Source organism: Antennarius striatus, chromosome 14 (assembly GCF_040054535.1).
Source record: "Antennarius striatus isolate MH-2024 chromosome 14, ASM4005453v1, whole genome shotgun sequence".
NCBI classification, from domain to species: Eukaryota; Metazoa; Chordata; class Actinopteri; order Lophiiformes; family Antennariidae; genus Antennarius; species Antennarius striatus.
Genome location: NC_090789.1, coordinates 16,686,458 through 16,708,472, shown reverse-complemented (window position 1 = coordinate 16,708,472; position 22,015 = coordinate 16,686,458). Strand labels below are relative to the sequence as shown.

General features: G+C 41.3%; 1 protein-coding gene across 3 annotated transcripts in view; it reads right to left on the bottom strand.

Moving 5' to 3' along the window:
• The window catches only part of cica (capicua transcriptional repressor a), a 38,386-nt gene that overhangs the window by 2,234 nt on the left and 14,137 nt on the right, over positions 1 to 22,015 (bottom strand). For 2 of the 3 annotated variants that reach the window (XM_068332367.1, XM_068332368.1), the window contains exons 4-21: positions 20,097 to 20,228; positions 18,898 to 18,963; positions 18,664 to 18,817; positions 12,908 to 13,007; positions 12,598 to 12,780; positions 12,200 to 12,326; positions 9,830 to 10,002; positions 9,021 to 9,135; positions 8,566 to 8,648; positions 6,875 to 7,742; positions 6,289 to 6,431; positions 5,463 to 5,623; positions 4,632 to 4,875; positions 2,944 to 3,265; positions 2,453 to 2,634; positions 2,003 to 2,145; positions 224 to 387; positions 1 to 10 (exon numbers count right to left, since the gene is read on the bottom strand). The exon at positions 1 to 10 is cut by the window's left edge and continues 125 nt beyond it. In XM_068332367.1, the coding sequence (XP_068188468.1) occupies positions 1 to 10; positions 224 to 387; positions 2,003 to 2,145; positions 2,453 to 2,634; positions 2,944 to 3,265; positions 4,632 to 4,875; positions 5,463 to 5,623; positions 6,289 to 6,431; positions 6,875 to 7,742; positions 8,566 to 8,648; positions 9,021 to 9,135; positions 9,830 to 10,002; positions 12,200 to 12,326; positions 12,598 to 12,780; positions 12,908 to 13,007; positions 18,664 to 18,817; positions 18,898 to 18,963; positions 20,097 to 20,228 (3,370 nt within the window). The remainder of the gene's footprint in view (positions 11 to 223; positions 388 to 2,002; positions 2,146 to 2,452; positions 2,635 to 2,943; positions 3,266 to 4,631; positions 4,876 to 5,462; positions 5,624 to 6,288; positions 6,432 to 6,874; positions 7,743 to 8,565; positions 8,649 to 9,020; positions 9,136 to 9,829; positions 10,003 to 12,199; positions 12,327 to 12,597; positions 12,781 to 12,907; positions 13,008 to 18,663; positions 18,818 to 18,897; positions 18,964 to 20,096; positions 20,229 to 22,015) is intronic. The other variant, XM_068332369.1, reaches the window with a different exon arrangement.

Here is a 22,015-nt window from a genome sequence, read left to right as displayed (position 1 = left end):
ATCTCCAGCTCTGCACGTGGATAAAAAGGTATAATGAGAAACATGGACATGTAGGAAGAGAGGACCAGGTAGGGCAGTAGGGCCCTATGCAAATTAAAAACCTTTAAGGACACATAAAATGAGATAAAACCATCCTAAATAACACAAAAGTTGTTGTTTTAATGTGTTAAAATTTTGAATGATTTTGACATAACTTGTTTCTTCAGAATTGATTTAGTCTCACCAGTAGAGTTGCGCCTCTTCCTTCTGTAGCTACCCAGGATAGCTCTTGGCGAGGTGGCTAAACTCTGCAGGGTTGGCGAAGGCAGGACTTCCTCTGGATTAAATTCTGGTAGCTCAGCTAAACGCTCCTTAAAGTACATTTCTGTGCTCAAACCGCCGTGTTTCCTGCACATGACCAATACAGAGAGGTAAACCAATGAATAAAAGAACAAGTAATCTGTCTGCTTTCCTCATGCCTTTGCTCTGTAAGGCTTCCTCTTCTCTGTGACTTCACTACTACTCTCATTGTGTTAATGAAAATATGAAGCCTGGGCCTTCCATTCACCCACAGTCATTAAAACAGAATTACATGAAGTCAAACAATAGGTCACAAGCATAAAATAGAGTTGGACACCACTAGGTCTTAAGTCCAGTCAATTGATGTGTCCCTCCAGGGTGCTGCTTCTCTCAAGATACTTCCCCATAGTTCAGGTTTTGTTATATGAGCATGACAGACAATAAACTGTTATGACAGGAGCAAGCCTACATCTAAAAAATACATTCACTATTCATTTGTTTTGTGAGATACTGTATTACCATTTTCAGCTCATTTAGAATTATTTTTGACGTAATGCCCACCTGGATACGTTTCACTAAATATAACTCATTCCTTTATTCGTTCATTTTCCTGACCACTTCATCCACTTGTGCAGGTCATGGGGAGCTGGAGCCTATCACAGCTGGCATAGGGCGTGAGGCGGGGCAAACTCCGGGCGTGACGCCAGTACACGACGGAGCTACACAGAGACATACAAACATGCACACACACACTCACTCACCCCTACGGGCAATTTGGAACGGCCAATTAACCTGAAGTGAATATTTTTGGAGGAAGCTGGAGAACCCGCTTCCTCCACACAGACACGAGGTGAACATGCAAACTCCATACAGAGCAGGACTCGAACCCAGAGTACATCTAAAACATTTGTGCCAAAGAATTCAGATGTCCCTGAGACTGGAAAAAAAACCCTCAATGAAAGAACAACCATTAATTTTAATTTAAAAATGATCATATCAAAGATATCAATAAGGAGGTGTCCAACTTCAGGACTGTAAAAATTCTATATTTCTGAGGAGAAGCAGAAAGACTTTTCTACTTACAGATAGAGAAAAGTTGACGGAATGACATTAATGTTTAAATGATAATTAATTCTGTTTCAACTGTGTGAACAATTATATTTTCTATTTTAAAATTGTGTCTACAAGAAGATGGTTGGAGCTATGGATGTTAAAATTGCGAGAAATAAAACTTTTTTTTATTAACACATCTTGGAAAGAAGCAAAGAAAAATGTCAGATTATCAGCCTGAGATACTGCAGGTCTCTTTTTAACCAACAGAGTAAGGATGGCTGGCCACAGCTGTCTGCTGTCGTCAGTAGCTGTGTTAAGTCAAACTATCAGCTGGACACCTGCAGGACAGCTAACAAAGTGTAGCTGCGAGCGGTGGACATGCAGTTATTACCAGTCTTGTGTTTTTTTAGGAAAGGGAAAAGTAAGAGGAGTCAAGAAATAGAATACAGTCCTTTGTTAAATTTAGCTGTATCCTGGGAACACCTTGATTTCAGTGGATGCTATGTGATGAAGGGCACAATAAAAACCCGCAAACTCTGGAAGACCAGGTTTGGACTTCATTTGACTCTAAATAACTCTTTAAGCCGCTTTTGGCTGGAGCATAAAAAATAAGAAGGTATGTTAATAAACCCAACCCTAACTCTTCGAACACTGATACTGTCCAACTTACTTGTCGACAGAATCTGGTGTCTTTTTGAGGGGCGGGGGTCTGAACTTGGTCTTTTTTGAGGAAGTGGGGGGATCTCTTTCTGCAGGGGGAGGAGGAGGAGGATCCAAACCTGAGGGTGGTGGAGGAGGAGAATAAGGTCCAGCCTAGAAAGAAAGTGGAAGAAAGGCTGGTAAACAGGGTTCAAACAGCGGCAAAGCAACAACTATGATCCTTTATTCTGACTTTCTGTAGGTCTAATCAGAGTCATGAAACTGTGTTTAAGTTGACAGGAGAGCCTCGTCATTGTTGCAATTTAAAAAAAACAGTTTGTAATGTTATGGAGAACTGACTATTATCATGTCGTCCATCTCTGCAGTGTTTCAAGAGCAGAAATCTTGAAGGGAGAAATTTGAAAAATCCTCTCATGACCTTCAATCAGAATAAATTGGGGAGATATTCCATTTCTATCACCTCTTTGTTGTCACCCATGCTGTGGTCCACATCTTTGTCTGTCTCTCTGCCTCCCTTCTGCTCATTGCTCTCCTTCATCCCTCCCTCTGGCTCTCTGTCCATCTCCCTTTGTGTCTCTTTACTCTTTCCATCACTGTGATTTTCTTCTTTGATGTGCAGACTGGTGTCTTCTTTTTTTATTACTGAAACAGATTATTTCAAACATTCATTGACAAATAATCTTATCATCTTATTTCTCTCATTTCTTTCTTGGCAAACACTGCCGGCCTGTGTTACACGCCATTGGAATGGAATCATGCCTGAAAAGCAAGCTGGTTCTGTAGCAATACCACCTAAACATGTATAGAGAGATCAATTCCCATGATGGACAATTTGGAAAATACGTTATGATCACAAAACACAATGTTGCCGAGTTCATGCTAATCTTTTTAGGAATAGAACTACATCCTGAAACTCCAAATCCCACCAAACCAAACCCTAAACAGTCCAACCTGTTGGAGCATGGTCTGCTGTGGCGTTAACTATGGAGGTGGTCGACAATGTGCTGGGAGCACAGCTTGACAGTACTGATCCTCCATCCTCGGACTGGCTGTCCGACTGACTCTCCCACTTCAGCTCCACCTTTGGCTCCACCTCCGCTGCCTTGTCAGGCTGAGGCGTCACCACCACTGATCCCTGCATCCCCGTCGCCAACGGAGAAGAAGGATTTATAACATTGTGGGCCGGGGCTGCCACTGCTGGAGGTACGGTTGTCACAGACACCATGCCAGCTGCTAGTGCAACGGTTGGTGTAGGATAAATGGCAGTTAGTACCTGATGAAGAAGAACGAAGTATGTCACAACCATTTCTTTGTTCCGACCTATATTTGATTCATTTGATTGCTGAAGCAGGACCGTGTTCTGTTGTCTTGTTGTTTTACTTTCATTATGTAGATTATTTTTTACAGTTAAATAAAAATTTATATGCAGTATATCTACTTACAATTTCAAATGTGATGACTGTTCTTTCAAACTGTGCTACTACATTTGGTGCAGACACCTGTTATCTTTGCAAATGTGTCTGTGACATGTAAAGAAATGATTAACTGTGTTCTGGTAGTTTTTTAAAGTCTTTGTTCATCAATCATTAAAAGCTTTTATTGCGGTTCAGTGCGGAAAGTATTTTGTGATTGCTTTTAATTTTAATGGCTGTTACAGTTTCAGAGACCTTTATCAGATTTGACATCACAGCTTGGGTCGATAACCTCTCTGTGCACCTGAAGTCCAGATTGGTTTAACTGATTATTCCTTTATGGAATATTGTTTGGTTAGACCAGCATACATCCCTGCAGTATATGAACGAAAAACCAATAGGATAGCAACTGACCCATTCCATGCTCTAAACTAGCAGTACCAGTTCCCACCTTCTGGGATGAGGTTCAGAGTCCCTCACACATGACTAAAAATGTATTTATTCCAATAAACATTTGAAATAGGGGCAGATGAGGCCAGGACAGGTACTGGATGTTCTGAATGAAGTGTCTCTTTTATGGCTGCAACATCAATGAAGAACCTCAGACAAAGTTCCCACTCTGTGGGATAATAAAGTTTATCTTGAATCTTGTTCCACCATCAATAGAGGTATGCAGTTCTGAATGCATTCAACTATTAAAAATGTTCTTAATGTACTGCGAGAGCTTTGTTGGTAAAATTTGTTGGTAAAATGTGGATAATTTGTGACATTGTGAAATTAAAGGTGAAGAGGGGACAGAGGAATTGATTTTGGAGATAATTGATCTCAACAGCCAAACAAATAGATCCCTCTCTGAAGTTACCTTACGAAGCTATGCCTCCAAATTGGCTTTAATAGTGTTTTCTGGCTCCACTTGGTTCTCTTTTAAAGAGCCATGGCCGAGCACAAACATCAGAGTCTCATTAGTATGTCTACAGCTAGCAAACTCTGGGAGGTAGTAACTGAATTTGACAGAACATTACTGTTGCTGTCCACACGTTTAAATGTCCATTTTTTGTATTTAGTCCAAAAATGATCATCTTAATAACACTGGGAAAGTAAAATGGACAAAAAAAGAAAATATGTGTATAATATTTCCCTCCTTAAAAAGTATTACTTTCTTTTCCTAATGTTGTTAATGGTAATGCAGCATGGATCGGAGGTTCTAACACTGAGCAGTTCCCTCACCTGATGACCTGTGCTTCCTGAGGCCTGACCTGGAGGGGTGTGTGACTGACATCTGAGGGGCGGGGCTGGAGCTAACAGTGGTGGTTGACCAACCACGGGCTGGACCAGAGTTTGTCCAGCTGGGGCAATGGCGGTGAAGCCAAGGGTGGTCAGGGATGATGGGAGGTAGGCCGGGCCTGGAGCTGGTGTGGCTTGTTGGGGGGTCGCTGTCGTAACCCCTGGACCAGACTGGACATATGTGATCCTACATGAGAGGAGTCATGACAATCAGCCGAATTCCACAAATCACCTGACTTTACAGCTCAGTTGGCAGCAAATATGCAAAAACTTGGAATATTATGGCAGCAATTATTGTTTTTTTTTATAGTGTAAAACATAATCCAAATATATTCAATTTACTTAGATACAGAAGAAAATAGACAGATAAAAATATAGTATTTGAGACAATGGAACAATAATATTAAAGATTTGGTTTTGATTAATTTTCTCTTTGCCAGTGTTTTGTCACATATTATTTTCAATTTCAGGTTTTAATTTCAATGTCACTATTTAATATTTCTGTTTTAGCAGCATAGATTTTTACTTTCCAGAAATGTACTATATAAATTTTGAAAACATGAGAAAATTAAAATTTAAGAGTATGAATGCTGAATCATAGTTCACATCACTCCACATGGTGAAGGCGTACCGAATGTGTTTCTTTATCTACATTTACTGCCCATCAGAAACATTTGGCCCGGCTGAAATCAATGTCTGTTAGCATCGACGCATCTCACAACCTTCTGTGTATAAATGCTGCTGTCTTTCACGTGTTAGGCCTGCAATAGTGACCTGGTGGGCGGAGTGGTCAGAAGTACGGTTTGTGGGGGTGTGGCACCTGGAGCCATCACCGTTGCCATGGAAACAGGAAAGGGGCTCCCAGGATGAATTGTTGTTGTGCCGTTTGGATGAACTTTGGTCTGAACAACAGGTATGGGTGCAATCTGGATGATCTTTGGGGGGAGAGGACATTAACAAAATGAGTTCCCACCAACAAAAGTTGTTCCAGTCTTCAAAACATCACCAACAATTTACATTATTTGATGCCTTTGGTATAAAATGCAGCACAGCAGTGGAGCGGCTTGCAATGATTTTTGATATATTTTTCATTAATCACTCATTTTTACTGATTTGTAAATTAATTGTTTCAGCACTATAAAATACTGACATATTTTTAAAATCAATGGGTTAATGCAGGTAAATAGCACTATTGTGAAGCCTTACTTAAAACGATAAATGTCTGTCTATGTTTAGAAAAACAAGTTATATAAACCAAAGAAATAAAAACATGATTTGTCACAGTTGTCTGGACTGTGGGTTCACCAAATTGTCATTCTTGGGTTCTTGTTACGCTTCACTCCAGAGTGTCCAGAGTGGTTGAGTCACGCTGTGTGGTGACATTCTGTAGTAGCAGTTCATTCTGATATTTGGCTTTATATCAAACCCATTTAAGGTTTGAAAATGCACAAACTCTAAATGGATCTTTTCGGACTGAAATTTTGCTCTAAATACGATCAACATAATGGATAGAGGCTGCAGCACAGGGGACGCCTCCGATTACCTCATCATGTGACAACAGGTCACTCACTGTGTTACTGTGTTGACATTCTTACTGTACCTTGTTTGCCGATGCCGGGCCATTCTGTACAGGAAGAGGTGGAGCAACCAGAGAAATGGAAGGATGAGGAGGAGTAGACCCTGTTCTCACTGTTGCCATGGGAACTAACATCTTGCTCTGCAAGACAGGCGACTGAGTTTGGACTAGAGAGAGAGAGAGACAGAGACAGACCGAGAGCATAAAAAAGAGGAACAGATTGATCAAGCAAAAACATGCAAGGTGAAAACATCTCAGGAATAACGGGAGGGTGCAGACACACTTAACAAGAGAGGCAGTGATAATAGCAAAATTTACTGCTGAAACTGGAACAATGTGCTGCCACTCTTGAGTCCGATGAAGAGAGTGTGATTAAGTCACTGGTGGGCGGTGAGTGCTCAAGTCAACAGTGTTTTTTCTGTCAATAACTAATCTCCAGTTTACGTAAGCCATATAAATGCATGTTCAACAGTTCTTGTTAAGATAGTAAATAATAAAACAATAAAATTACAGCAAAAAAGAAAGTAATACAGAATGTCTTGAGTGATGTTGGTGGCTTTCCAGTGGATAAATTTAGTTGTTAACTCTTAACAGTTGTTTTCTGTCTCACCTCTGGTCCCAGGGTTGACTCTCACTTCTGCTCCTGAGTGCATGCCATTGACCAGACCAGGACTGGTGGGGAGGGAGAGAATTTGCTGGTGGTTGAGTTGGGGGGTGGAGGGGCTCTCAGTAGGCAGTATGTACTGGACCTGAGCTAGTGGCTTGGGGCCGATGGGAGGTGTGAGGGAGGAGGTGGCGGCAGTAGGTTGGAGGTGGGGCTGGAGGGCAGGAAGGGGGGTTTGTGCGTGTGGCGGCAGGGGCTGTGAGGTGAGGAGTTGCACGGGTGTAGCAGTGGGGTAGGATCCTCCCAGAACCAGATTAGTGACCAGGCCACTGCCCCCCAAAGGGGTCACACTGACTGGACCAGGAGAGGAGGATGAGGACAGGTACCCACCCCCTGCAGTGATTGGCAGCTGTTGAACTCCACCTTCTCCAATCACGAGAGTGGCTTTCTTGTCCTGGGCTAAAGAGCTGAGGGTGATAGCACCTTCCACCGATTTGCTGGCGATGGGGATGGGTGTGCTGGCAATGGGTCGAACCACATTGGTCACCACAGTAGGGGCCATGTGGACGGTACCGAGGACCTGGGTCAGTCTCTGCTGAGCCAAAGAGTGGGGAACCTGGCTGTTGGACGTTGAGCCTACGATGGTCAGAGAGTTGACACCCTGCCCTCCTCCTCCACTCGCCGCGGCTGCTTGTTCACCCTTGGATTCTCCATCACTTCCCTTCTCGCCTTTGTCTGCAGCCCTCCTTCTATTCCCCTCTTCACCACCACCTCCTTCTCCTCCTCCGTCCCCTTTAGCTGCATTGGAGTCTGAGTGAGGGATGGTGGGAGAGGAAGAGGAGAAAGAGGATGAAGCCACTGGCTTGAAGCCATGCTGGAGGGGAGAGAAAGATGGAGAGATGAAAGGGGTGAAACTTCACGATTTCAAGTTCTCTTCTTCACAAATAGCAAAGTTTCTCAAACCTCAGTAACCTCTGAAAATTTGTGGCTTCTTGATGCTTGAACTAAAAGCTCATATTAAATCTCTAAATATATGATTTATATGTAGAATTAGACTGTAGCTACAAGAATCCATGTTTTAGTGCCATTGTAAAGATAGCTCTGTACCGCAATGCAACGTTCAGTCTGGCTATGATTGAGTAGGATTCTCCATGCAGCTTTTTACTAATTTCTTTTGGGAACCTTGTAGAGTCGTACCTCGAGATATGAGTTTAATTCCTTGCGTGACTGAGCTTATAAATCAAACACCTCGTGACTCAAACAAATTTTACCTATTTGAAATAACTAAAATCATTTTAATTATTGTATACTCTTCCTGTGCATAATTAATTTGATATAACTTACCTAAACAAAGTATGAAAAGAAACACAAAAGTCATTTAGTTCACTTTGCTCTGTGAACAAAAATGAGATCCGGTCTCAGCTGATGTTGTATCCACCTGCCAGCTAGCAGTGGTGTCCTGAAGCATGGCTTATATCTCGGATTTGTCTCAAAAAACTCATTAGTCGAGCAGCTCGTATCTTGAGGTACTTTTCTACTTGATTTCTTGATACAGAAACCATATAGAAGTCTGATACAAGTACCGTACTGCAGAAAAGGAATTAACATTTTCTTTACATTTTCAGACTCAGAACAAAATGAAGGTGATGAGACACATGGTGAAACACATTATGAATATTAGTTTGCCTAACAGCTACCTGTCCGTCTGATTCGTCCTCTTCACTGTCCGTCACTCTCTCTTTACACTTGAGGTCAATGGTGCCTTCGGGACAGAAATCCTCTGAAGGTAAGATGGGAATGTCAGAAGTCACTCAAATTTCAGCAAATGGAGTATAAAACAGGGCGTGCACTTTATTTTTAGATTTCATTTACAATTACAGTTGAGGAGGTGAAGCAGTGCAGATCAGTACAGTTTCAAAGCCCGCCTTCAAACTACCAGCTAGAACTAGTTTCAGCGTCACACAGCCAATTATGAGTTGTTATTATTATTTGTATATTCTAAAACAAAGAATTACTAGTCAAGCACAGGAGCTGAGGTTGAGATTGGAAGACTCTGATGTGTTATTCTGTTGTGCTTTGAGATATTTTCTAAAAACATACTAATCTTTTAAAGAAATGGTTTGGTAGTGTCTCTGTTGTTAATCTCACTCACCCAAGACATCATCATCACCCTCTTCCTCACAGATAACCATGCGCTCTTCATCACTAGTGACATTTTCACTCGCAGGTGGTAGCTGCTGCTGGTGAAACAAATTTGCTCGTTCCTCCTGAAATAGTGAAAGAAAGACATAGGTCATCTCAGTTTTTAATAAAGGGGAAAAGAAGAACCTTATGTACCTAGTAACAACACTTCAAATGTATGTGTCAGTACTATTATAAAGTAGGCATATACATGTATCTATAATTTCCTTCGAAAAAGAGGAGTTAACATGCTGGCTTATCCTTCTGTGATTAGGCATCAAGCAGCAAACAAAAAGCTTGTACCTTCAACAGCCCTAAAGAATTAGAACATGAACCCTTTGAAGATGGAGGCTGAGCTCCCTGGAGCATCCAGTGGGTTCTCAGCACCAACAGCTTAGGCTCTCACACGGAGAACAAAGACCGTCCATCTGAACTGTTTTTTAAAAGAGCACACTCGCTTGCAGGGTTCAACATGAACACTGTGCTGTGTGACGGGCACACTACCGTCTGAATACACTCATGTTGGTTCGTAGGTGCTCACGTTTCATTGCCCATATTTTTTTTTCAAAGAATAATACCAGTTTGCCATTTTTTATGCATTTTATTACCTTTTTATGCTCTCATGGATGTGAGAAATGTGTTAAAAGTACTCAGGAAATCCTTTTGAATTGAACTAAAGTGCATGATTATTTTTTTTAACACTGTGAAGCTCAGGCTGCTTTTTATTCCTATATCTTCACTGTGACTCTGGTGCCTTTGAGCTAGAGATTATTGACCTACCTTCTCCAGGTCTCTCTCACTCTCCCTCTGCTCCAGGGTGTGCATGGCACTCTGGGAAAATGCTCGGGGACGGGGGTGCTGCTCCCCAAATGGCCCCCCTCGACGCTCCATCCCCCCTGGCCAGCCTGAGCCTCCTCCTATTCCCTCAAGGACATGAGACTCCGGATGGGGGTCTATTAAATAGAAAAGCAAAAATATTTCAAAGTTCCTATGGCATGTAAAACTGACTGAAAAACAAGAGTAAAAGTAGGTTGACCTCCAAAAGTATTAAGCGATTTCAGACATTTCACATTTTGCACATCCAGCTTGGGACAATGCTCCTTCCAGAGGCCTGTAGCATGAAGCAATGTCAACCCACCCAGGATGTCTTTCCATTACCTGGGTTCATTATACCTGAATAAACACCGTTTCAGTAAGTGGTCACACGAAGGTGGCCATGGACTCAATGCGTCAGCCCTAGAGAAAGTCATTTGTGTATTCTCCTGAAAGAGGATGTGTTTGGAGTAAATACGCAATATAAACAATGAGTAAACTACTGTGTAGAATGAAACAAATAATAAGAGGTGAATCCAGGCTAAAGCAACGCAGCTGCAGCTGCCATACGCAGGAAAAATGACTGGAAATGATTCTGTAACTGTGTATGCTAGTAAGTTTGATTGATATATTGACCATCCCTTCATCCATCCATTTTCTTTTACATGCGATGACCGTAATTGTCTCATCTCCAGCACAGCCACTTCTTCTGCTCTGCAGGTCATAGGACTGCTGGATCGTATCCCAGCTGGCAGGGTACGCTCTTGTGTGCATCTTCAGAGCCACATGAAAGACAAACAACCATCCACTCACACATTCACAGCTAAGGGCAATTTAAAACTAATCAATTCCCCTAAATCACATGTTTTTGGAAGTGGGAAGAAACCTGAGAACTCAGAGAGAGCCCACGCAGACATGGGGAGGACATACAAACTCCACATAGAAAGGACGCGAACCTGGAACCTTCTTGCTATGAGGCGACAGTGCTACCCACTGTGTCACTGTGTTGCTCGATTTATATCAATAACCCATAATTAGGTAAGTTTTAAGTAAATCTATGTATAGTTTCACTTGTGTATTCAGTTTTACTAATGTATTGCTTAAATGCACTACGATCTGTGTGAAATGGTTTTATCCTCATTACTGATGATGTCAAAGAGAGAGATACAAAAAAATAGAAGAAAAACAAATTCAATGCTTCACTTAGTTACTGATAGAGGATGATATCTATTTTTACAAATGCACTATGAAAGGGTTTAGAGTTTCCTTGCAGTAAATGCAGAAAACAAGAGCCATCATTAGATAGCATATCTACTTGGCCCCCGCAAAAATCAAATGGAGAGTATTTCCATGAATACAAGATCTTTCAGTTCAGCAGTCAGTTTGAAACTGTCAAAATTGCGCGAATGAAAACTGGAAAACAACCACACATTAACCACATAATACAATATCCACCATGAAGTCTGTAAGACGCTCTCAGATCTCTGTCTAGAATGTTGCCATGGTAATCCTTAAAATAAACACTGGGATAGCTGGAGTCAAATGGGTTCATCATCTAAGCATTTACCTCTACTAAACATTAGTACAAGAAGAATACACAGTCCTCAAGATACATAAACCATTCTCTTTTTTGGAGCTAAGTATAATGTCATTTTGTTGCCATGAAAATAAAAAAAATTATAATAAACCGCAATTTTAGGGGCGGCAGTGGCTCAGTGGTAAAGCGGGCGGTAGAGCGGGTCGTCCTATGATTTAAGATCGGCGGTTCGATTCCCGCTCCCGCCCCCCCAAAAATACCCGGAGGTGAGCTGACAGTGGGAGGTGTCAGCTCATCTCCGGAGCACTGCCGAGGTGCCCTTCAGCAAGGTGCCATCCCCTTTACAAATTGCTCATTTGAGGCGCACCAAGAAGGAGCTGCCTGCCTCTCTACCTCCCCTGCATGCCTACAGGCCCCCTTGTGTGTGTGTGATACAGGGGCCTGTACTCACTAATATATATGTATGCATGCGTTTGTAATCAGTAGCTAGAGTGTGCGTTCTTAATTTCCCTTCGGGGATCAAACCAGTATATAAAATTTTAAAAAAAATTTTTAAAAATTAGCAAAAGTATAATTTTTTGCATTGTTCCTGATTTTTCTCTTTCACCGATCTTGGCTGTAAGAAAGAAAACATTAAGACCTCAGACTCTACAGACGTTTATCTATAGGTAGGGTTTGGTAAATGAAGTGAACAAATGTACAACTAATCACAACGTACATCTTGAAGCCTTCAAAACACAATTGAAGTAAAAACAAAGGTTACACCTTGGGGTCAAGAAGATGAGAAGACCTATGCCCACCTATGCTTTCAGACATGCTCCTCTCCCGCTGCTCCTTTGGGGTCCCACGGCCCTCTGATAGTGACTTTCTGCGGTCCTTGTTGCACCACTTCCAGTCTGGATGTGCTCTGAAGTGGGCCTCTTTCACCTGGAGGAAGAAAAGAAGTTCTCACGAATGTTTCACTGTTCAAGAGAACTACCTAGTCTTTCATCACCTAATTCCATACAAGCTGATCTAATTGTTAGTGAAAGGTCAGTGGTTAGAAGTCATTCCTGTGTGAGTGTCAGCAGCAACAAACGAATAGAAGTACATACAAGTGAATTCAAAACCATCTGATATTAACTGTACCTTTTGAAGCTGACAATGTAAAACAAACTGTAAATTGAAGAAATTCAGAGACTTTTCAAAGCATCTTCACCTGGAAGGCCAGATCATGGTACTGCTGCTTCTCATTGGGCCCCAGGGCGTACCACCACTCCCCCAGGATCTTGCTAACAGTCCTGTTGTCCTGGTTGGGGTGCCGCTGGTGTACGAGGGCTCTGTGGCGCTTACTGAAGATCATGAATGCATTCATGGGACGACGGATGTGGTCCTTCTCCCTCTGTTTGACGTTTGCAGGAGAACAGAAGTTTAGAAATTTTCTGTAAACTGTGGGGAATTGTGACATTTTCGAAAAAAATGTTTCTGAATTTGTCATTCTACTGGTTAACTGTCTGTTAATGAATGACCTTCCTGTCTCCATCCTTAGGCAGTGCACTGAGAGACTGTGTCCGCCTCTTAATGGGGCCAGTGGATGGTGATGGGTCATTGGCGACACCCGGGGAGAACCTGAATTAATGTAAAAAAAGAAAAAAGAAAACTGTAAGTGAACAAGACATGAAATCAAGACAGATTCCTCTGAAATAAATAACCCTGAAGATTTTGAAAGTTTTATGGAGGAATTCATTTGAGAGCTCACAAACGACCCCTTAGTTGTTTGATATAAGGTCTTCATGAATCAATAAAAAATCCTGTGTGTGACATGTAACACATGAACAACAGAAAACAAGGGACATACAGATCACAGGACGGTCTACCTGAAACGTTACCGTTAATATAAGCAACACATCACATTGCACTGAGTATTTACTGAATGAGATCCACAAAAACTATTGTTTATACTAATACGGTCCAAAGTCATAACGGGCAGAGTGTCCAGGGACAAGAAACCACAGTAAACAAAAAAAGCAAACACAGAAACAGCCACAATCTTGGATAAATTTGTATTACTATTTTGGGACAGATGTTGGAGCAATAGATACATTATTGTGATGAGACTTTCCGAAATCCAAAAAGAGGGTCTCAATAGTATTACATAAAAGCCATGTGGCAGCACCCTTGGAGCAATGCTGGGGTTTGGTGCCTTGAACATGGTCAAAGTTGGGGCAGTGCCTAGGAAGAGAGCCGGCACCTCTCTAGGTACCCGTCAACACTCCATACTGTGGTCCAGTACCCAAAGCAAGGTTCCTTTGGACTGAGCTACGACCAAATGTGTCTAGTGTTAAAAATTTTTTTGCAAATAATAAAGAAAAGAAAGGAAAGAATTGGTGACAGTTTGAATGTGTCCGTGCGCTTGGTAAAAAGTTTTTCCTGTCCTGGGAAACATTATGGTGAAAAATGATTAACTAAACATTAGTTAGCCATTTATCACCCACACTTCCACTGGGTGACATCATACATTACCATTAGTGGGTGACATCATACATCAGCGGTCCCCAACCTTTTTTGCGCCACGGACCGGTTTCATCTAAGACAATATTTTCACGGACCGGTCTTCATTTGCTCGATAATCGTTAATGACGCCAGGACAGCTGTAATCTAATAATAAATCGTCCGCAGTGGTTTTATGTAAAATGTAGACATCAACAGACAATAAACAAACTTTTTTTCATAAATTGATAATCAACATCTCTATTTCGTCTCTGTAAACAAAATAATTATAAGAAATAATTACATTATAAACTCGATTCAAGTGACTGCACTGATGAGGTTTATTTTGAAATTTCGCGACTTACAATCAGTGCATTCAACGCAGGAGAAATATTGATCATTTCCAATAGAAAGGTGAACAAGTCAATCAAATAATAGTAATTACAATAATGAGAATTAGTGGATGGGGACCGCTGATCTAGGGGTAACGGGAGACTATGACACCTGAAGTGTGTACCATACGTCCGGTCTTCTCCGCAGTTTGGTTTGGTTTTCGGTCACAGCAGAAAATCGCTTCACAAAGACAGGAGGTTGGAAATGGAAGCAGGGTTTTCTATACTTTTTGGGCGATCTCAGGATAATCTGCCTTGACTTTAATCCAGAACACTGGTGCGTTTATGGGCGCTTCATTAAGTGTGTGTTGATAACCTGTCACGTGACCGAGACCCGTCAAGCGGGACAGACACATGAATTTGTCAGTGTGTCATTCCACACAGACGTCACTTTTCAAATTTAATGTCTTTCAGACTCCGAAATAAATAAAACGGAAGTAATGTATATAAATTCTTCTTTCTGAGCGGCCTGATACCAAATGACCCATGGACTGGTACCGGTCCGCGGCCCGGGGATTGGGGACTACTGTCATACATTAGCATCAGTGTGCAGGACGACAATTGCATCTCAAACTAGAACAAATGCAGTCATAGACTGCAACACCCCTGAATAAAATTTTTTACCCTGACCTTGCGTAGGTCAAAGATCAAAGCTAGTGCTCTGACCTACCGTCATTGATCAAAGCACTAGCTTTGATCTATGGTCTTAATCACACTGGCCTTCTCCCTCGTCTTTCTACGTTATCCTGTTCCTGAGTGTACAAAAGTTGAAATTTGACCTTAACTTAGTTTTCTCAAGGTCAAGGTCATCATCTCAGTTTCATCCCCTTTGCTGCCCGAGTAATGTGTTTTTAGTTTCATCTTTCTATCTGCAATAGTTGCAAAGATATTTGGTGGACATACTGACTGATGGACGAAACAACAAAGACACGAACACTGACAATCACGCTTTGAAGCAGGATGTAAAAATATCATGGAGGAGTTCATTTCGTCCTGCACTTAAATACAAATATATGAAATATTCATATATTTTACATTTATTACATATAAATTGAACATTTCGAGTTTTCTGTTTAAATTTAGATCATTATGACTTTGGCAGCAGTGGCTCAGTGGTAGAGCGGGCGGTAGAGCGGGTCGTCCAATGTTCCCAAGATTGGCGGTTCGATTCCCCCTCCCACCCAAAAAAAACCACCCAGAGGTGAGCTGACAGTGGGAGGTGTCAGCTCACCTCTGCAGCACTGCCGAGGTGCCCTTCAGCAAGGCGCCGTCCCCCTTTACAAGTTGCTCATTTGAGGGCGCACCATGAAGGAGCTGCCCGCCACTCAACCTCCCCTGTATGCCCACAGGCCCCCTTGTCTGTGTGTGTGTGCGACAGGGGCTTGTACAAAAACTAACATATATGCGTGCGATTGAAGTGTTTCACTAACTAGAGTGTGCTCTTAATTTCCCTTCGGGGATCAGAATAGTATATAAAATTATTTTTAAAAAATACAAATTTGAATTATAGTTCAGGAAAATCGAAAATATGGTATCACAAAATATTAGAATATCTTATACCATCAGGTGAAAAACAATTTTATAATACAGAAAAATCAAACTTCAGAAAAGTAGACACGCAGTAGACACCCAGACATGTTCTTTATTCACCAGAGTAAAAGAACATACATACAGACCAAGTATTATCCAATCCATGGTCAGTATACTGTACGTATATGTTTGTTCATTCATTCTATACTTGCTCAGACTTCCTTTTGAATTAGTGCATCAAAGCAGAATAGCATGGGGGCGACCAGCCGATGTTGACGTGTTACGGAAGCCCAGGTTGCTTTGACAGCAGCCGTCAGCTCATCTGCATTGTGGGTTTGAAGTGTAGTGTGTACTTAAACTGACTGGCAGATTCTTGGTATTTATAATGCATAAATAATGATTTACTCACACTGTAAATAGTCATATTTTGGAATATTTTTTCAAATGTTTTCTAATGCAGGTTTTGTTACTAGAATAAAAGTTTTAAAAATGCTTGAAACATTTCACTTTCTGACAAAAAATATTGAACCTTTCAGTGATATTCTCAGTTTTGAGATGCACCTCTGTATACCACAGGGAAGATGTTTCAGCTTGTCATTTTTCTTTCTGTACATTTAACAGTTAAAATTGTTAAAAAATTAAAGCAAAAAGGCTGGCCATTGAGAAATAGTCAGATAACACAAATAACCACTGCACCAACTGAGGGATTGCTGGAGCATTTCTTTTTTTCTCTGAGTAATGGCGGCTCCAAACAGAGCCCTACATTGCTGAAAGCACGGTGACCCTGAAACATTCAAAACCACACAATCAGCCAGACAGCCTGTCTGAGTCACTCTGAAAGAGCAATAACCCAGCCAGATGCAGAGACACAGCCTGAGTGGAATGAGCAGGCACCGACTGAATAACTCTCGACACACACACACACACACACACACACACACACACACACACACACACACACACACACACACACACACACACACACACACACACACACACACACACACACACACACACACACACACACACACACACACACACACACACACACACACACACACACACACACACAGGTGCAAATGGGTGAAAAGTTTTTGTTGTTCTTTCTTTTGAGTCTCGCTGTCAGAGGTGAATTGCAGCACACCTGTTCTTAAGCATTCTCAAGAGTTTTTAATTTTGCTATATCTACACCGAAAAACTACCTTTAATACAATCTACCATCAGGATCTACTTTTTAAGGAGTCACGCCTGCGCTGCAGAGCAAACACGCAGCTCAGGCGTGTTTACTGCATTTAAATGCGGCACTCGTTGGGATACTTTTAAGGCAGCGTTCCCGTTTGCGTGCGTCCTTGCGTCTTTGACGCACATTTTTTGACAGGGAAGCACGATCGTCAGACAGTGCAAGCTCTAAATGCACTTCCATTCTACAAAAATATTTACAATTTCTTGCATAAAAACAATCACAAGTTAATGCAGATTAAGAGATACATACAGTGCATCCTCGTTCTTTGTGCTTAATGCATTCCAGGAACCACACGCGCTTAAGGCATCCGTGATTGAGATTGCGATCTTATTATTTACGGTAATTTAAACTTTTATGAACCCTCCCCATACTGATATTAAACCAGCTTCTATCTGTATTACCTTTTCCCACACTCTGATAGACGGATTAAAGCACTTTTGTGTCTCACAAAAGTCCGAGACTAACGGATGCCTTCAGCCAATAGAATGCGCGTCCGATATCACATGACTGCCTACCAAAAGTCCGCGATGAGGTGGAGTTGTAAGTGTTAATGCGCGAGTGGCGCACTGTATTACTGACATACTACTAAAATGTGTGTGGAGAAGGCTCTGCCAGCTTGTTGCAGACCCTTCTCTGCACCAAGCTGACAGAATATATGAATTAAAGGCAAAGAAAACTATTAAGTGAAAAGCAAAAGAAAAAAAAACAACTGTAATACATCTTTCTTTGTTTCTAAAACTGTTTTTTAATGACTACCAGACTTTAACATTTTAATAAAACTAATATATCATTTTACTCTTTTTTTCTTTTTACTTTAACAGTTATGATGTTATTAATAAAAACATTAAAATTAACATTTTGTTTCACTTCATATTGTACTATTGACAAAACTCAATCCATGCATACTCCTCTACCGTATATTCTGTTATTACTTTTGGGATACATAAACGTCATGTTGTGATGCACAAATTGTTCTTGACGTGCAACCCAGGGATGCACAACTTTCTTGAGGTAAAATGAACTCTGTTAAGGACAGGTTACCTGAGAGCTTGGTTGCCAAATGTCCTATTTTTTTGTTTTCTTTGCCCATATTTAAGCACATGGAATAATGAAAAATAGCCACAGAAATGTCTGTAGATGTAAGCATAAGATATTTTAAATATTTATCAACAAAAGGGCTGAAATATTTGAGTTACAATTTTTCTCAGATTTTAAATATGATATGCATTCATTACATAGATGACAAATTACAAAGACAGGAGTTACAGTTTTAAGATCACTTCATGAACATATTGTTTGATTATGATAATTTACATCAGAACAAATATTCATACTGTTCAAAGCATCATTTTTCTTTGAAAAGTCAGTTACTTCATATGTGAATGACACACACACAAAAAAAATTGCACTGGCATGTAAACCAGATCTAAACTGGGTCAGCATTTTCCTGTCACACTGGTGGACGAGCTTCAGTTTACGTCATTGGGAAAGGTTTTTGTGTTTTCTTTTCTCATCTGAATTTTATTTACTCTACATTGCTTTACTCTGATGTATCACTTAAAATCTATACATTTTTCTCACCATAATATGGAAAGAAAAATATTAAAAAGCCCCTGATCTTTGTACTTACGGGTCATCTGGATCACTCTCTGTCTCGCTGTCAGGCCCGCCCCTGTCTGTAGGAGGATTGTCACTGGTCGGGGGAGGGCATAATGGCGACCCCCTTTCTGGGTCTGGTGGGCCGCTTCGTCCATCACTCACCAGAGCTACACCACACCGAGGCTCTGAAAAATGAGAGACTTTTATGAGCTGGTCAGAGGAGCGCTTCATTAAGGTGAGTAATGGGCTGCGTGTAGACTGCCACCTGCAGACTGCTGATGGATAGCGTTGTTCCAGGTGCTGCAGAATATTTTGCATGATGTGGTGACTTCTTTAAATAAATATCACACAATAAAGCCACTTCATAAACAAATAAATGCAACAAGTCAGTGACAAGTCCGTTTAATTTATAATCTATAGCATCAAATCACATTAAAAGTTATAACACAGCACTTTCCTAGAACAGCAGATCAGGTCATTATTGTAGACTCTTGAATGATGACTCTAGAATCTAGAATACCCCATGAGCACGCCCCATGGCGATAGTAGTCAGGAAAAACTACATTTTAACAAGGAGAAACCTCGAGCAGATCCAAGACTCGGTGATGATGAAATGTGAGGTTTGCAGTTCCTGTCTCATATATTAGTGTGAATATTTATATCATATATTTGGATGAAATAAGCGGATTGAAAAGTGATCATGGGTTTTGCAATTTTATCCAAATTACGCTGACATTTCAGACTCCGTGCTACATGAGAACTGCAGCCCTAAAATAAGTGAAAACAGGTAAAGTTTCAAAACATGGCTCCGCAAAGTTTTGTAATGAAAATACTTCGGATTAGCGACCATTCCCATGAACCAAAGCCAAGCAACACATAGTGTTTTCCACAGTGTCACTGAAGCCACGGCACTGTAATGAACTGGAATCCAGTTGTAATTGTTAGGAAACACTGACTTGGCTGCTGGTACCAAATATTTGTACTGGATGTGATTTGGTAGGTGATACAGTCAGTCAGTCATTTTCTGACCCGCTTAATCCGCTAACGCAGGTCGCGGTGGAACCGGTGCCTATCCTGGCAATCTCAGTGAGTGAGGCGGGGGACACTCCAGGCACGACGCCAGTGTACCGCGGAGCCACATAGAAACAAACAATCATTCACACACACACTCACTCCTACGGTCAATTTTGGGACCGGCCAATCAACCTGAAGCGCATGCTTTTGGAGGTGGGAGGAGGCCGGAGAACCCGGAGAGAACCCACGCAGACACGGGGAGAGCATACGAACTCTGCACAGAGCGGGAATTGAACTCGGGTCCGCCGTGTTGTGAGGCGGCAATGTTCTGTGTGTGTGTGTGTGTGTGTGTGTGTGTGTGTGTGTGTGTGTGTGTGTGTGTGTGTGTGTGTAAAAATAAAAACAAATACAAAGGTAAAAATAAAAAATAAACATAAAGCACACACACACCTTTACTCTGGGTGACAAGCTGTTGGCCGTCAACAGGCTGGGCAGCTGCTCCTGATTGGCTGGGCTCCAGGAAGGGGACAAGTGAATGCCAAGGAAACACTGGCACCGACCGAGGCTCCACGTTGGTCCAAACTATGGGAACACCGAGGGAGAGGAGGCAGGGAGAAAGAAAAAGTGGGAACAGTGCTCTCTGAATTTCTATGTGCTGGTCTTGTAGCGATGATCTATCATGCCAATGAGATGTACACTTTGATAGAAACTATCAGAGATTGAGGACCATGAATGCAGTTGTTTATTCAGTCATCTACTCTGACTCCTCTAATACAGCCACACACACACAGAACAGCCTTCAGGATAATGTGAGTTGAGGGGTCATGTGATTGAGATGAAGGAACTTGTTGTTTCATCTGCACAGATTCCATACTGAGCTTAACACTCTGAACTCATCTGTCTCTGCAGGGGAAACAATTTCAAGACATGAGAGTTTAACCTCTACACGAACGTATTACTGCTGTTTAGAGGTAGGTTACATAGTTAAAGCAATATCAGCATCAACTGCTGACATTACAACTAGTAATAAAACATTTATGATCTACTCTTCAAAGTGAATCTAAGAGATGACTGCCTCCAACATTTCTTCAGTTTACACCCTTCACCTAACCTCTTCTGGCAAGGACATCCGTGCTATATCAACATATACTACCATCAGAGTGATGCTGCCCACCAGATGGCTGTGATGACTGGATGAATTAGTACATGTGGCTCTTCTGTGGGTGAGGTGTGTGTAAATAATGCAGTGTGAATTATAGCTAAAGGAATGGCAGCTGGGGATCCTGTTTGAAATATTTCTAGTGCAAGATCATCTTTAAAAGGTGCCAAGGGAAAGAATTCACAAGCTATTGCAAATGTGGTTTCAGTCGCAAAACAGTAAAATGTTAGACATCATGGATGTGTTTTGTGCAGTCATGTTTGGATCATGATTGCAGTTTAAATTATTGTGATGTCACATACCTGCATCTGTGAGTCCAAACGATTGATTGGTTGTACATGTCTGGACAGAAACATCATAAACAAGGCAGTCAGAGACTGCAACATCCCGTGACACACCTGAATTCAACATTTTACCCTGACCTACACATTTTTGTGCCTCTGGCTTCCTGAAAATGTTGTTTTTTGTTTGGTTATTATATCTCATTAGGTTTCAGAGATGTGTACAAGCAAACCTCGGTTTCCAACCACAATTCGTTCAGGAAGGCTGTTCGAATAGCGATTTGTTCGAATTTCAAATACATTTTTCCCGTTACAAATAATGTAAATGGTCTTACTCTGTTCCAAGACGTTAGAAAACTAACTTTTTTCAACATAATATGTTATTTCATAATTGTATAATATGGACAGGGTTCAATTAGGGATGCGGACACTAGGATAGATTCCGGCCAGAGAATCCTTTTATCAGCTTTATACTGAGCAACAGGTAAATGTGTGTGTGTGTGTGTGTGTGTGTGTGTGTGTGTGTGTGTGTGTGTGTGTGTGTGTGTGTGTGTGTGTGTGTGTGTGTGTGTTCTAAACGGAAACAGAAAGAGAAAAAGAGATAATACAATGAGTATAACAGTCATATAAAACTAACAGTAACATCTGTAATAAAGATGTAAAACAATGCAGTAAAAACCCAATGAACAGTAAATGCACAACGTGCATGCACAGTTACATATAAATACAAAGAGATACATCTGTAACTGTAGCAATTAATGTCATTTATATATCAAATTGTATAGTAATGAAACATATCAAAGAAATGTAAAAGAAAGAAGCAAACAAGAGAAAGAAAGAAACAAAAACAAAAACATTGACGTAATCAGGTTAGCCCAAGGTACGGCGTACCGTAGTCTTTTGGACAGAAGTTTACGGTACCCTAACTC